We start from the raw sequence: 16,709 nt of genomic DNA on the forward strand, positions 1-16,709 counted from the left end.
TGATACCATCACACAGGTGCTGCAGATTTGTCAGCTGAATATCCATGATAGGAATATACCACATCCCAAAGGTGCTCAAGAGGATTAACATCTGGTCACTGGAGGTCATTTGAGTTCAGTGAACTCATTGCCACCTACAAGAAACCAGTATGACATGATATGAGCTTTGTGACATGATGTCTTATCCTGCTGGAAGTGCCCATCACAAGATGGGTACACTGTTATCATAAAAGGATGGACATGGTCCAGAACAATAAATGGGTTGAACTAAGGGGCCTAAATTGTGCCAGGAAAACATTTCCTACACCATTAAACCAGCCTCGGAAACCTTAGTTTCCTATTCTTACCTTATTCTTCTGCTGCTGTAGCCCATCTGCTTCAAGGTTCAAAGTTTTGTTCAGTCATAGATGCTCTTCTGCATACATTGAATATAAAAAAGTGATTATCTGAGTTACTGTTGTCTTCCTGTCAGCTCAAAACAGTCTGACCATTCTCCTCTGAGGCATTTTTACCCAGAGAACTCCTGCTCACTGGATATTTTCTCTCTTTTTGGATCAGTCTCTATAAATCCTAGAGATGGTTGTAGCTCAAGTGACCAGCAATTTCTGAAGTACTCGACAATCAGCCCACATTCAAAGTCACCTAAATCACCTTTCTTCTCCATTCTGATGCTCAGTTTAAACCTCAGCAGGTCATCTTGGTTGTCATGTCTACACGCTTAAGTGCACTAAAATACTTCCACGTGACTGGCTGATTGGATATTTGCCTTAAGGAGCAGCAGAGCAGTTGTACCTTATAAGTGGTTCTGAGTGTTTGTGTAAATATATATATATATATATATATATATATATATATATATATATATATATATATATCAAGTTGTCATAGTTTTCCTGTTAGTGACAGAAGGAGGGAAATGGCACAGTACTGTATTTTATACTGGATCTTAACTTACATTTTGCATCAATGTCATGATGCAGTTTTTGTAATGGATTTTATGCACTTGGGTACGAATGTTGCATTATTTTTTTCATAATACTCACTCATCTATACACAGCGTAGTTTTTTAAACCCACGGTATTGATATGATACCTTTTACCAAGCACAGAAAAGCAGCACAGAAGCAGCAAAAACTTTTAAAACACGCTAACGCGATATTTGGACATCAGAAGATTGTCCCTTGGCGCACACCTTACATAACCCATCAATGCCTTGAAAACTTAACAGGAACAGCTGGAGATCTCGGGTAGATAAACGGCTGTTTGTTGCTTTATGTTAATCCTTCGCTTAACTGTAGACAGGTATGTACATGAAGTTTGCTCTTTTAGATATTTAAGATCGTGGTATGTAGCAGAACATGCCTGTGGCCATGCTATTTTGAGCTAGTGGTAGCAGCAAAATGCTAACCGGTGCTAAAACAAAGAGCTAGCATACGCTGTACTGGAACGTTTACAAGTATTTTCTTTGTTGTAATGGTAATAAAAGTATTATTAAAATGTCCGAAAACATGTGACGCGTTTATCTGACTGTTTGGTGGCTTAATAATGGTTTAGCTGCCGTAAAGCTGCTTCTACCTGAGGCCTTCAGCTGTCGGTTTGTTTACTGTGCTGCAGGTGTTCAGCTCTTTAATCAGCTTCGACTGTCCATTTCTCTGCACCTGTCAATATGGTCAACGTGCACAAAGGTGTCCTTGTTGAATGGTAAGGTTGTAACTTTGCCAAGAAATATTTGTAGTTAGCTTCACAGAAATCTGTTTTTAAGTAGCCGAAACTTTAACTTTCTCTTCCTGCAGTGATCCTGCCATGAAACAATTTCTCCTGTACCTGGATGAAACGATGGCCTTGGGAAAGAAATTCATCCTCAAGGATCTTGACGACACGCACGTGTTCATTCTTGCAGAGGTGGTTCAAACACTCCAGGAGAGAGTTGGAGAGTTGATGGACCAGAATTCATTCCCCATCACACAGAAATAAACGCAAACTGTCAGGAGAAGTGCTACTTTTTGGCCATGGACTGCTCATGATCTCTGGATAAATGTTTGCAGTGTTTTAACTGCAGACTACAGTGGATTACTGTGAAAATGCTCAAGGAGTTTAAATACATTTTAATAACAGGTTCCAGAATATGTTTTCTTTTTCTTTGCCTTCTTTAAATTGCAGATCAAAGCTACCGTGTTGGCAGCAGCATTTTTTCCCCCCCTTATTAATAATTGATATGAAAGGAGCAAGGATCCGAAGTTAAATAAATTGACAGCTGCTTGCTGTTTAACAGTGACTTTGAGGGTTTTTTTTTTCCATATTTGGATTAAAGTTGGTCTAAAAATATTTAAAACTGTCTTCTGAAAATTTTGGGATGTTGTTTCTAATGTAAATCAAAATAATACAATTGTGTATTGAAGGTCATATAATCCCTTTTAAAGCATTTTAAATTGAAAATAATTTGAGGGTAAATAGTCTCTTTTATCACTATGTGGCATCTTTATTTTTCTTTCTTTGTAATGTGACTGGATGAAGTAACTAGATTTATTTAGTATCATTAACGCAAGCTAAGTTTCTCTACATTAGTTATACATTGCACCCCGAAACATACAGAAAAACCCCTCTGATTGTGCACTGAGTGGGAAGCAGGAAAACTGTTTAAAAAGAACGTTGAGGAACCACTTCTGACTGAGTTTTAGGATTTGTCAAGCCAGCTAACAAAAACAAGCCCGGCTGAGTTCAAGCTGCTTTGTAAGAATTGATTTAGTCTTTTTCTGTTTAATTCCATACACACACATAATGAAATACCCAAATTCTTTGCAATGTTATGTTGAAAAGAGTGTAACTGCCTTTCAGAGAGGTGACCCCTCCCAATTTTAATGTATTCATTTTATTAACAGTGAGCTTCTTTTTATAGCCATTAATTTTACTAATTAATCCAAAAGCTTGGAGTTTTTCCATTAACCATTTAACAATTTTCCCTTTGGGTTCAGCATCACAGCTTTTTTGTGGGAAAGATATTGCTCACATCAAATGCCTAAAAATCACATCTGTTGCTCTCATAGATTCCATCCAGTTTACCAGTCATGAGGCTCCAAATTATACCAGGAGTGGGGTTTGAACCCACGAGAGGATGCGCTCATTGGAGCTTAAGTCCAACGCCTTAACCACTCGGCATGCGTGTTCCTTTAGGAAACAGGAAGATTGGTAGGAGAAAGAAACGTATTAATCTTGTTTGTTAGGATCATAGCCATAAATGGAGGACTCTTATAAAGTCCATGGATTTTCATTCACACATATTACATGAGATATCTACTCTTTACACACTAAGGATCCAAACTACCAGGGCTACGGCACACAGCTGTTTTATAAATCATCAAAACCAATACTATCCTAAGATTTATTATATACAAAAATGATCTGTTCCAAAATGTTTTCATGTAATCCTGAAAACAGAAAAACAATCTTCTGCACTATTAACCATCCACAAATGGAAACAACAGACAATACGATCTTAGCTAAAAAGCCAAGAAAAAATTGTGTGTTTTTTTTTTTCAAACGATGTAATTTACAGCCACAGAGGACAGAAAGCTGCAGTATGTAGAGAAAGAGAAGAGTTAAACCTATAATCAACATGAGTCCTTGTAGATGGCAGCCTCCGGTTTTTAAAGACTTCTATTGGTCTCTAGTGGACAACAGAGGTAACTGCAGGATTGGAGCCAGAATAGTGTAACTGCAGTTCAAAACGACATATTTTTTTGATTTCCCATAGAAAGTGTGTGTCCAGCCACGTGTCAGTCCAAGTGGCAGGATTTAGTAATTCTGGTAATAGTTAAATGTAACTCATTCACAAATATTAAGTCGCAAGATTTCAGTCTGACTAACCTTGGAAGATTACACGAAGACAATGTCCAGATATGCAGACGCACGCATATATCTAGCGTATAAGAAATTTCTTTGCACAAACTGTTGAGTCAAATGCCATTTGTTTTTCACAGCTTCAGGGGGTGCACCATTCCTAGAAATACTGCAATACCAGGTCGATGTGTGGAGTGGACGGAGCAAGCCCCTATTCCATCTCCCTGCTCCAAAAATCAATTTAATATATGGTCCCCGGGTAGGGGACGTATCAGATATTAAACTGATAAGAACAGATTTTTTTTTTTTCCTTTTTTTTTTTCTTTTCAAAGTATCTCCACACTTTACATTCATATTCCAAATAGCTCAAACACCTTTTTTTTTTTTTTTTTTCACAACATTTACATTTCTTCATTTCTTTTCATCCCAAAGAGCATTCTCCCGAGCTAAATCCAATTTCCAACACGCGAAGCAAAGAACATTTTGATAAACAATAACAACCAACACATACCTACTATCTCGCTCCCTGTCACTTACCACCTTCTTTTGGGTGGGTTTAAGAAAAAAGCTTTCCACCTATCCTTAATTGTGTCACTTCCCCACTTTTCTAGTTCGTGCCAATATATACCTTCAAATTCTTTCTCTATTGCCTTAACTGTTCCAATTTCTCCCCATTTATACACCCCCGTTATGAAACCCTGTCTTGCTTTCCATAATTTAAGCTTTACAATTGATAACAGCATACAAAGTACTTTATATTGCTCTTTTCCCACTCCCTTAACCCCGAAAGAGGTGATTTCATCATATGTCACGTTTTCCAAGCACTTATAACTCCCTTTTACCCCGTCCCACACTTTTTTGCATATTCACATCCCCATAATACATGTTCAATCGTTTCATCTTCCTTACAATTTTCCCTTGGACAAACTTTTTGTTTCCCCAAATCGTGGGCATACATTGTGTGTCAAGTCAAACCGAGTAGGAGGTGGAGAGCCCTGAGGAAAAAAAGTAAACGTGACAGACTGGAGGGCGGAACTAATCTTGTGTCTGGGTTTCTGTCGGGAAGGAAAAGAAGGCGAACTGGGGAGTAACAGGAAGTTGCCACTTTCGGGAAAAGCCCAGCATAATTCTTTCAATAAGTTGTTGCCAACATGAATATTGTGTGGAACTGAAGTATCTACAAAGCCAGGGAGGCAGCCGGTAAGGGAATGGTTGCTGACTATGGTAAAAGACTTTGAAGCGAGTTGCTAAAGAATCGCGGCTGCCGCTAGCTTACGTAGCATTAGCACTGTGCCGTGAGTTGGTCGCCTGTTTACGAGCGGCACCATTGTTTATTGTTGGTCTGCATATGGAAGACTGTTAATGCTTGCATATGGTTAAGAGAAGCTGGTTATAAATACTATTGTTATTGCTCAAGTTCTAATGCAGATTGATTATTTAATTTAGCACTTTAATAGAAAGCAGTATTTCTCAAGGTGTATGTACAATTGCTAGTGAATTACATAATTTGAGCATTTAAAAATACTCAAGTAAATATTGTACTACAAAGCTTGCGCACTGCATTGATGTGTTTAAAAAAGAAAATGTGTTTGGGATTGTTTACAATATTTGCAGATGTGTGATAACAAACATAATTTGTATTTTGGTTTTTTGGTTTGTATTTAAAGGTTTTTCACCTATGGCTGACTGTGGCCGAAAAGAAGATTAAAGAAAAGGAAAACAAAAGATCTGCCTGGTCATTGAGTGAAACCCAGTTAAACACCTGTGGTAGATGCATCAATCCCTTTCAAGCGGGGAAGCTGCACAAACTTAGAGAGCTTGACAGTGAAAAACCGGGAAATCAAATCTGGGAAAAATGACCTTTAGTCCTGGGATAAGGGAATAATTAGTGCAAAGAGGAAATTCGGAGAATCCCTCAAGTTGCATGTGCCATTCCCATTAGTAAATAAACCCCAGTTCAAGCTGAGCACACAAAAATGGCAGACCAAGCTGCTGGAAAGTCAGTTGAACAACTCAAAGGAGTGAGGGCAACAGCCAAGAGATCATTCTCTCGTCTGGTTAATAGCATTACGAGGACGCATGAGGATATGACTGAAGAAGAACTCAAAGACAGTTTCAATAGACTGACAATGGAAGCAGAGAAAGTCATGGAGGCCAATGATGATCTAGAGGCCGGTTTCATCACGGAGCTAGAGGCAAAGCCTGACACAAGTGAAGCAGCTGTGCTGACAGAACAGCCGAGAGCCGACTTAGCAAAGACTGCAAGTGAATGTGAGTTAAAACTGAAGGAAATAAAAACCCTAGTCAGAGAGGCTCTCTGGGCCAACTTTGGAAGTGCAGAATTGTCCACAGCACTACAGGCAGCAGAGGCTGAGTGTGAACATGTTGCTGCCATTGCGCCTGACGGTAATTATGAAGTGTATGATTTCATTCTTGGCCACCTGAAAGAACTGGTGGGAGTGGCAAAGGAGAGGTATAGCAAGTGGAAGCATTGGATCCCATCAGGTATTCGGAGAGATCTTCAAAGCAATATACAGAAGCTGGAACTCTGTGTCCCCAGGCTGGTTTCCAGAAAAGCTGACTTTCTGGAGATGAGAATAAAGGAGGATGCTGATCACCTGTCATCATTGCCAGTTACCTCCAGCTGCCCCATGCCAATCATCAAGCTGAAACCAACAGCACTTCCTAAGTTTCTTGGAAATAAACGAGACTTCCACAGATGGAAGAAGGAATGGGAGGTTCTTCAGGGGCAGGCGGAGCCATCTGGTTCGAAAGAGATCAAAAAGTTTCAGCTACTTGATAGTGTGGATGAGAAAATAACGAGAGAACTTCGACTCACCACTTACAACACTGCAGACGACATCTTTCGTGTTTTGGAGAATCGGTTCGGCAATCAAACATCAATTGCTATTGAAATAGTGGAGGAGTTACAGAGAATGCCAGCTGTCAAGAGCCACCAGCCAAGAAAAATAGTGGAATTAATTCAAGCTGTGGAGAAGGCACTTCAAGACCTGGTTGACCTTGGTGACACGGGGGCCATAAAAAACCCACTGGTGACAAAGTCAATCGAAAGTAAACTTCCGGAAACACTCAAAAAGGAGTGGCTTATTTATGTTGCTGACAGTAGAAACACGGTCACCCCAGAAAAACGATTTGATAGTCTTCTGGAATTCCTCAAAGAGCAAGAAACCATATATGAACAGCTTGATCATCTGAGAGAGGAAGAGCCAAGTAAGCGAGAAAGAGTGGAGCTGAAACATTCCAGAACCAAATTCACCAAATCAGGTAGTGATGAAGGGTGTGTGGTCTGCGGTGATGGAAAGCATAAAAAGAAACTCTACTTCTGCAGGCAATTTAAGACATTAAAGCTTGCAGAAAAGAAGGCCGCAATTAAGAAACTAGGCGCATGCTGGAGTTGTCTCGACGTTCATGACAAAGGGTCATACTGCAAACCCACTTATCTGTGCAAAAACCCAGGCTGCAAAGAAGCACACGCTGCGGAGCACCATTACTACCTATGCCCTAATGCTGAGGTGAGGAAGGGAAGTGCAGCAGGGAAGCAAAATAGATCTGATCCAGAGGGAGGAAAGGTCAGCAGGAAATGTACGGAGGATCAGGAGGAGTTCCTCAGAAAACTGTCACCTGAACTGGCAAGAGAATGCAGGGATGCGTTCTCAAACACTGCATCTAGGGCATGCAGCACCACCAAGGAGCAGCCAAGCCTCCTATTTGGAGGTGGGCTTCGAGAGCTGCCAGTAATCATGATGCTCCTTGAGGTCACAGCTAATGCTGGGCAAAAGATTGGGACATTAATTGACCTGGCTTCTGACACCAACTATATAACCCACAGGGCTGCAAGCAGTCTTAACCTAAGAAGTGAAGAAATCACTCTGGTTGTTCATGGAGTAGGGGCAATGAAAACGCACGTGAGAACAAGGCGGTATCTTTTAAAGATCCGAGTCAGAACGCCTAGAGGCACCCTTAGGTCACACCAACTGGTCTGCTATGGACTCGACAGCATAGCAGAAGTCCACAAACATGTCACACCGAGTCAGCTACAAAGGTTCTTTCCGGATATACCACTCAACGATCTTGTAAGACCGAAAGACATTCATCTGCTTATAAGTCATAAAGAAGGTCGGCTAGCGCCTCAGAGGAGCAGAGTCATCGGTGACCTTGTGTTATGGGATGGGCCACTTGGAAAGACAGTTGGGGGAACTCACCCTGAGCTCTTCGAGGAGCTTACTGTCTCTGCCCACATGTCCAAGACACACTTTGCCAGGTCAATGAGAGCAGCAGCTGTCAAGTATGAGGAGCTCATTGGCGAGGCCTCGGACCAGTCTTCAACAAGGAAGCATGTTCCTGCTAAGCTTCAGAGGTCAAGTACCTCAACCACCAGTCGAGGATTCTTAGAGTGGTGGAAGTGGGATAGTATTGGTGCTGCATGTGAGCCAAAGTGTGGGGGTTGTCGTTGCGGAAATTGCCAGCCAGGTGGGAAAGAAATGACACTGGCCGAGGAGAGAGAGCTTGAAATAATAAGAGAAGGACTCACCTATGTCACGGGTGATGGCCACAGCGACGAGCCACACTGGCATACCAGATACCCTTGGGCTGAAGATCCAGTATCCTTATCAGATAACAAAAAAGGAGTTGAGAGCACATTCCTCCGGACAGAGAAACAATTGGCCAAGGAGCCTGAATGGAAAGCTGCTTATGCCGCTCAGGTGCATGACATGGTGGAGCGTGGAGCCGCAGTCAAGTTGTCCAAGGACATGATCAGTAACTGGGATGGGCCAGTGTGGTACGTGAGCCACCTCATTGCTCCGAATCCCCACTCTGTTACAACTCCAGTGAGGCTTGTGTGGAATAGCAGCCAGAGGTTTAGAGGTGTGAGCTTGAACGACCTGCTAATAAAGGGTCCAGATGTCCTCAACCAGATTCGAGCAGTTCTCCTCAGATTCAGGGGCGGAGTGTACGGAGCCCTTGGTGACATAAAAAAGATGTACAATTCAGTTTGGTTAGAGGACAAAGAGATGCATCTGCATAGGTTCCTCTGGCGGGACTCTGAGGATGACGAGCTAGAGGAATATGCCATCACAAGGGTGAACATTGGAGATAAACCGGCAGGATGCATTGCACAGCTGGCAATGCGTGAAACTGCCAGCCTTTCTACCTTTTCCCACCTCAAGGAGGAACGTCGTGTACTCCAGCAAGACAGCTATGTCGACGACATCCTTACCTCTCACAATGACATGAACCAACTAAAAGTCATTACGGAGAACATTGAGCAGATCCTAAAGGCTGGAGGATTTGAGCTGAAACCTTGGGTCTTGTCTGGTCAAAGTGGGAGGAGGAAGCGCAATGACGAGGGTGAGAAAACAAGAATGAAAACCATTGTCCTACCAAACCAAATGCGTGACGAAGAAAACAAAGCTCTTGGTCTGGGTTACATAGTGGAAGAAGACAAGCTTCATGTCATGGTAGCAATCAACTTCTCCAAGAGGAAGAAAAAGATGCGAGTTGGCCAAGACCTTGCCCAGGAGCAGATTAAGACCCACACGCCAAACCCACTGACGCGAAGAGAGCTTCTCAGCCAAGTGTCAGGGTTGTATGACCCAGTCGGTTTGGTCACTCCTGCAAAGCAAAAAGGAGCAATCTTAGTTCGCAGGGCATTCCAAGAGACAAAAGTAGAAAGCTGCTTGGTCAAGGACACTTGGGATATGGCGCTCTCAGATGCCCTGAGGGAGGACGCCATTAGGCTTTTTGAGGAGTATGCCCAGCTCAGCAAAGTCACATTTGCAAGGGCGCTAACTCCCCCGTGCTTCACCGAAGAACCCTGGGCAATTACTTTCTCCGATGGAAGTGAGCAAGCCTATGGGGCAGTGTTGTACTTAAGGTGGAATTCAGATCAGGGCCCAATCATCAGGTTGGTGGAGTCCAAAGCTAAGTTAACACCATTGGACCACAAAGGGGATGTTGTGTGGGGCAGTGTTTGGCTCACGCCTAAAGAAATACTTTGAGGCGCAAAGCCGGATTCAGGTTGAGAGGTGGTATCACTTTGTCGATAGCCAAACCGTCATTGGGGCAATACAGCGGGAGAGCTATGGGTACCAGACCTTTTTTGCAAATAGGATTGGAGAAATACAGAGCAGCACAAGGATTCAAGATTGGTGGTGGGTTCCTGGCCCTCAGAACATTGCGGATGTAGTCACAAGAGGAGCTAGTCCCAGGGATCTAGATGAAGACTCAGAATGGCAAAATGGTCCAAAGTTCTTGAGTTTGCCGGTGTGCGAGTGGCCAGTCAGGTCAGCTAAAGAGTTAGCTGCCACTGCCAAAGAAAACGTCAATAAGCTGCAAAGAAAGGCGTTTGTCGCTGCCTTGACAAGGGCCGAGATAAAAGGGCAAGAAGAAAAGCGAAGTCGGGCTGCTGAGGCCCAGGGAGAGCAGCGAAGACCACCTGCAGGGTCGGTCATCAAGAACCTTTTAGATGTCAAGCGGTTCAGTGACCTAACTCGATTAGTTAGATCAGTTGCTTGGACTTGGAGAGCAGCTAGAAAGTTTCTTGGGGGACATCCATCTGCAAATGACCCAAAGTGGGAGGCAGTCCCGTTGGCAGGAGTAATTTCGGTGAAGGAACGTGAAGATGCCCTAAGAGACATCTTCCTTGCAGCACAAGACAGCGCTGTCTTCCCAAGCACTACTACAGATAGACTGGTTGTATACAAAAACCCAAGCTCTGGGCTCTTTGTTTGTGGCGGCCGAGTGCAAGCTTTTAAGAAAGACCAGGTTAGTGTTCCCATCTTGGCTTATGATGCTTGGATCTCTACACTGTTGGCTCGGGAGGCCCACAATGAGAGTCATGAGGGAGTTGCTGGGACCCTGCTCAGAATGAGGAAGAAAGCGTGGGTCATAAGAGGGAGAAGGATTGCTCAAAAAGTTGTGGATGGTTGTGTGGTTTGCCGGAAAGCAAAAGCACAGAGTTGCCGGCAAATAATGGGCGACTTACCTCCGGAAAGAACTTAACCTGCTTTACCTTTTGAGTTCACAACAGTGGATCTCTTTGGACCCTACCAAGTGAAGGATGACATCAAGAAAAGAGTCATGATAAAGGTTTGGGGGGTTGTATTCTGTTGTATGGCCAGCAGAGCGATTCACACGGAGTTAGTAAATTCCTTGTCGACTGAAGGCTTCTTAATGGCTTACCAGAGATTTACAGCAATTAGAGGACATCCAAGAAAGATCTGGTCAGACCCAGGTACTAATTTCGTAGGAGCAAAGTCTGTCTTGAAGGAACTTTACGGATTCTTGGAAAGTCAGAATAAGTTTGTCTTGGAGGAGACTGCAGCAAAGAATGGAACAGAGTGGATGTGGAAAGTAAATCCGGCTGATTCCCCACATAGAAATGGAGCTGCTGAGGCTGCTGTGCGCATTGTGAAGAGAGCACTCCAGAGTCTTGGAAGGGAGTCTGGGCTAAGTTACAGTGAGTTCCAGACAGCTCTTCATGTGGCAGCTAACCTTGCAAATGAGCGCCCGATTGATGCCAGAGTACAGAGTCGGGAAGGTTGCATTCATTACGTCACACCCAACAGTCTTTGGCTTGGTCGAGCATCTCAAAGTGGGGACTTCAAGGTGTTTGACTTTTCCGTTTACCCCTATAAGAGACTTCAAGCAATCCAGGCAGAAGTGAGCAAGTTTTGGAGGTCCTGGAGCCAACTTGCTGGCCCTAATTTGTTTGTAAGGAGCAAGTGGCACACTGCACACAGAAATGTCACTGTTGGAGATGTCGTCTGGTTAAGTGATCAGAATGCGCTGAGAGGGCACTTCAAAATGGGCATAGTTGTCAGCACTAATCCAGACAAAAAGGGTATTGTGAGGGACGTCAATGTATGCCCAAGTTACAGTGGTTCTGTGGCTAAGTCCTTGAGGGCGGAGGACTTAAGCTCTAGTTCAAGAGGAGCGACTCCAGTGGCTCAAGCTACCATCCTTCATAGAGACGTCAGACGTCTAGTTGTTCTGTTACCTGTGGAGGAGCAAAATGGGACCAAGTCGTCAGTGTCATGCTTAAATGGGATGAGTTAAACTGCGGTTTGCTTGTGAACTTGGCGATCTCCTGTGTTCCAAGGGAAGATCGAGTGGGAGGTGGCAAGTCAAACCGAGTAGGAGGTGGAGAGCCCTGAGGAAAAAAAGTAAACGTGACAGACTGGAGGGCGGAACTAATCTTGTGTCTGGGTTTCTGTCGGGAAGGAAAAGAAGGCGAACTGGGGAGCAACAGGAAGTTGCCACTTTCGGGAAAAGCCCAGCATAATTCTTTCAATAAGTTGTTGCCAACATGAATATTGTGTGGAACTGAAGTATCTACAAAGCCAGGGAGGCAGCCGGTAAGGGAATGGTTGCTGACTATGGTAAAAGACTTTGAAGCGAGTTGCTAAAGAATCGCGGCTGCCGCTAGCTTACGTAGCATTAGCACTGTGCCGTGAGTTGGTCGCCTGTTTACGAGCGGCACCATTGTTTATTGTTGGTCTGCATATGGAAGACTGTTAATGCTTGCATATGGTTAAGAGAAGCTGGTTATAAATACTATTGTTATTGCTCAAGTTCTAATGCAGATTGATTATTTAATTTAGCACTTTAATAGAAAGCAGTATTTCTCAAGGTGTATGTACAATTGCTAGTGAATTACATAATTTGAGCATTTAAAAATACTCAAGTAAATATTGTACTACAAAGCTTGCGCACTGCATTGATGTGTTTAAAAAAGAAAATGTGTTTGGGATTGTTTACAATATTTGCAGATGTGTGATAACAAACATAATTTGTATTTTGGTTTTTTGGTTTGTATTTAAAGGTTTTTCACCTATGGCTGACTGTGGCCGAAAAGAAGATTGAAGAAAAGGAAAACAAAAGATCTGCCTGGTCATTGAGTGAAACCCAGTTAAACACCTGTGGTAGATGCATCAATCCCTTTCAAGCGGGGAAGCTGCACAAACTTAGAGAGCTTGACATTGTGACTCTTACTGATAGTCTTCTATGCAGGTGCAACCAATTAAAATCCTTTAATCCGTTCTTAAAACTCTTATCCTGAGCCCGTTCCCACACTTCTGAGCTCACCATTACTAAGTTGACATTAGATTTCTGTACCAATTTTTTGTATAGTAGCTTGTGATTTACAATTGTATCCACCTCATTACATTCCGTATGTCTCCTCCCCCACTTTACCATTCGCTGGAAATACTCCGGCCTAGTCTCCGCTTTAGGGCCTTTGTTGTCCCACCCTATTAAGAACCGATATGGTATCGACAACCAGAACCATAACAGGATTTGACATTTGTGCATATATATCTTTTTCAATAGTGTACAAACACTTGCATAGAATATTGCATCCAACTTCAATGGGACGTTTGTCACCCCCTTCCCACCATCTGCTATTTCTTGGTACATTTGCACCCTTTTTACGTATTCATAACCCCCCCATATGAATTTAAATATCCCCCTCATTAATCGAGCTCTATACTTCTGCGGCATCGGAAAAACATAGGCCAAGTGTAGCAACTTTGGCAACACCTCAGCCTTTATGACCAACGCTTTCCCTGAAATTGAGAGTTTTCTTGTTTTCCATAATCCCAAATTTCTATCTACTGCAGTCATCTTCTTTTTCCAGTTGCATAAGGCGTCTCCCTCCTTGTTCCCAAAAGAAATTCCTAATATGTCCATAGCACCTTCACACAACATAAAATCACAAATGTTATCCTTTCTCCCTTCCCACTTCCCAAGATATTTATACATCGTCTTCTCTTTGTTTATTTTCGATCCTGTTGCTTTTTCGTAATCATTTAAGATTTCTATCACTCCCCTTAAACTTTCGTCGTCTGCCAGGTATAATATCGTATCGTCCGCGTATTGAGATATTTTTAAGCTCTCGCCCCGTGGCAGCGTTATCCCCTTTACGACTAGACTCTCCCTTATTGCACAAGCCAGGGGTTCAGCGTAAAGCACGAAGAGCACCACCAATAGTGGACACCCTTGCCTCAAACCTCTTGTTTGTTGTACTTTGTCCGTGAGGTAACCATTAATTTTTATTTTTGAATTTATGCCCTTATATAGGACTTTTACCCATTTTGTAAAAACCCCTCCTAGGCCCAATCCGTCCATTACCTTCCACAAAAAAGCGTGGTCTACTCTATCAAACGCTTTTTGCTGGTCCAAACTAACGCATATTGCCGCTATGTTTCTCTCCTTTACATATGTGAGTACATCCCTATGTAGATGTAAGTTCCATGTGATCTGCCTCCCCTGTACCCCGCAAGTTTGATCCATCTCTACTATGTGCGACATGACTCCTGCTAGCCTGTTTGCCAAAATCTTACTCAAGATTTTATAGTCCACGCACAACATAGTTAATGGTCTAAAATTATCTAGATGGTTTGGATTTCCTTTCTTAAACAGTATGGACACCACTCCCGTTTTCATACTATCTGACATCTCTTCTCCCTCCACGGTTTCCTTAAAAACCCCTAAAAGGTGTATCCCCACCATATCCCAGAAAGCCACATAAAATTCTTTTGTTAGGCCGTCTATACCAGGCACCTTATTAGCCTTCATTGCCTTTATCACATTGTGTGCCTCTTCTACTGTCAATTCCCCCCCCAACTTGCCTCTTTCATCTTCCAGTAACCTTCTCTTTAGGGATCTTATAAAAAAACTCCCCCTTTCCCTCATCCAAGTTCTCCTTCTTGAACAATTCTCCATAATATTCTTTCACCATTTTTAACATGTTTTCCTTCCCCCTAATCACATTTCCATCCTTCTCCAATTTCCTTATAACCCCCCTCTTATCTCTTATCTTCATCTTTCTGAAAAAATATGAGGAGCATTTCTCATTTTCCTCATACTCTTCCTGCTTTAGTTTATATATTACAGCCCTTGCTTTCCTCTCGAGCAATTCTTCCTGTCTTATTTTTAAATTTTCCAAATACCCTTCCTTTATTTTTTCCTTTCCCTTATTTTGCGTAACATAAATATGTTCTATCTCTTTTTGTAGTATGTCAAACTCCTTCTTTCTAAACTTTGCTCTCTCTGAGCAATAATCGACCGTGAACTTTTTTATTTTTTTCTTTATGTCCTCCCACCAAAACACAACATTGCTGTATAAGCTTTTCATCTCTACCCATAAAGGGAAGATTTTTTATAAAACCTTCCCTGTAGGATTTTTCAGCAAGCACATCGTTGTTAAACTTCCAGTACCCTTTTCCAAAGTCAGGCCCTTCTATCTCAAGCTCCACATCCACAGCTTGGTGGTCTGTAAAAAGAGCCGGTATAGTTTTTCCGTTTATTATTTTACACTTTTTTCCTACAAGAATATAATCTAGCCTACTTTTCGCCCCCCTTGAGTTCTTCCATGTGTACCCCACCTGCTTTCCCTGTAGTTTCCCCATTACATCTATTAATTCATATTTTTTAATAAAGGTCTTAAAGGGGAGGGAGCACTTTTCCTTTTCCAGAGAGCAGTTAAAGTCCCCTCCCACAATAATGTCCTTTTTAGTCAAGAAACAGGTGTCCAATTTTTGGAAGAGGTCCCTACGTAGCCCGTGCTCCACCTGTGCGTACACATTTATTATCCGGCATTGGGTCCCATTTTTTTCAACATCCACCACCATTACCCTTCCTTGTATTACCGTATAGCTCTCCATTATCCGGATACCTTTATTCCCACATAACACCCCGACTCCAGTCCCATGTACCCCCCCCCCCCCCCCCCCCCCCGATGCTCCAAGAGGCTTCCCCTCCCCTCCATTCCTCAGTAAACACAACAACATCCCCCTCATCCTTTAGATGGGCTTCTTGTACCAAACAAATATCAAAATTATAACATAGTAAAAATTCGTAGACCATTTTCCTCTTTCGGGCGTTTTTTTAGCCCCCTAACATTCAAAGTAATTATTCGTATTTTCCCCATACCATAAACAGAAGGGCAAGTAGAGCACTAAGAGCAGGATTAAACAAAAAAAGAATGAGAAAAAAAAGAAGAAAAAAACAAAGAAAAAGGGTTGCGATAAGTCACTTGATAAATTTTTGCTCTTCTCCCATAGTCTTTATCTATCCATGTTAACATGTAACAATAAGTTTTTTATAAAGGAGTCCTCTGACTTTTCTTCACTCTCACCTTCCTCTTCCATGTCCCCGTCACTTGTCACGTCACTTAACGGGGTATGCATACACTCAGTCTGTGTTCCTCTCCATACATACCCCTCCACGTTCCCACCTTCCTCCAAAACCTCCTCCCTAACTTCCTGGTCTCTTATCTTAACCTCTTCCGAGGAGGCGGCCGGGCTCACCTTTCTCCTCCTCTTTGCAGATTTTCTCCGTGGCTTTGCGACCACTTCCCACAAATGGGGATCCTCCCCCTGCTTCTCTTTCTCACCGTCTTGCTCGGGACTCCTCTCCCCCTTCTCCTCTCGCCGCTCCGTCCCCTCCTCCGCGCTCCCCGCTTTATCCTCGTTTGCCTGATTTCCAGCAGCTGGTGGCGGCTCCTGTGGCCTTTCTCCGGCGTCAGAGTCTATTTCCACTTCGCTGCGATCTTCCTCAACGAGTCCAGTCTTCACCACGGCCGAATATGGCCGGGGCTTAGTGCAGTCTCTCGCCATATGTGCGTCTGAGTCACATACAGTCCTTTGTTATATGACCAAGCTTGCCACAACTCCTACACCTCACCTGGTCACATTTGTCCGCGTTATGTCCAGTACTTCCGCATTTCCTACATGCTTGAGGCTGCCCTGCGTAAACTAGGAAGCCTCTATCCGCTCCAATGGAAAATACTGCAGGCGGATGGCAATATCCATCCTCGCTGTCCATATCCGCATTCAATTTGATGCGAAA

General features: G+C 43.0%; 3 protein-coding genes across 5 annotated transcripts; 2 read left to right on the plus strand and 1 right to left on the minus strand.

Moving 5' to 3' along the window:
* Positions 1-12: 12 nt before the first annotated feature.
* Positions 13-16,477, minus strand: LOC309689795 (uncharacterized protein; the record flags this gene model as incomplete). The annotated part of the gene is made up of 2 exons (XM_082506457.1): positions 13-415; positions 15,997-16,477. The coding sequence occupies 2 exons, from the start codon at positions 16,475-16,477 to the stop codon at positions 402-404; spliced, it is 495 nt and encodes a 164-aa protein (XP_082362583.1). The 3' UTR covers positions 13-401.
* On the plus strand, positions 1,159-2,324 carry gtf2h5 (general transcription factor IIH, polypeptide 5). 2 transcript variants are annotated; one of them, XM_082506608.1, is made up of 3 exons: positions 1,159-1,246; positions 1,614-1,700; positions 1,793-2,324. In XM_082506608.1, exons 2-3 carry the CDS (start codon positions 1,666-1,668, stop codon positions 1,971-1,973), a joined length of 216 nt encoding a protein of 71 aa, XP_082362734.1. In that variant the 5' UTR covers positions 1,159-1,246; positions 1,614-1,665; the 3' UTR covers positions 1,974-2,324. The 2 variants fall into 2 exon arrangements, with proteins under 2 accessions (XP_082362734.1, XP_082362733.1); XM_082506607.1 differs by having other exon boundaries at positions 1,164-1,301.
* LOC309689681 (uncharacterized protein) lies at positions 3,837-9,871 on the plus strand. Of its 2 annotated transcripts, none has more exons than XM_082506257.1 (2): positions 3,837-5,060; positions 5,504-9,871. In XM_082506257.1, exon 2 carries the CDS (start codon positions 5,813-5,815, stop codon positions 9,854-9,856), a length of 4,044 nt encoding a protein of 1,347 aa, XP_082362383.1. In that variant the 5' UTR covers positions 3,837-5,060; positions 5,504-5,812; the 3' UTR covers positions 9,857-9,871. The 2 variants fall into 2 exon arrangements, with proteins under 2 accessions (XP_082362383.1, XP_082362382.1); XM_082506256.1 differs by having other exon boundaries at positions 3,837-5,036.
* Positions 16,478-16,709: the final 232 nt, after the last annotated feature.

The sequence above is a fragment of the Aulonocara stuartgranti genome (assembly GCF_965226115.1).
Source record: "Aulonocara stuartgranti genome assembly, chromosome: 15".
Taxonomy (NCBI): Eukaryota; Metazoa; Chordata; class Actinopteri; order Cichliformes; family Cichlidae; genus Aulonocara; species Aulonocara stuartgranti.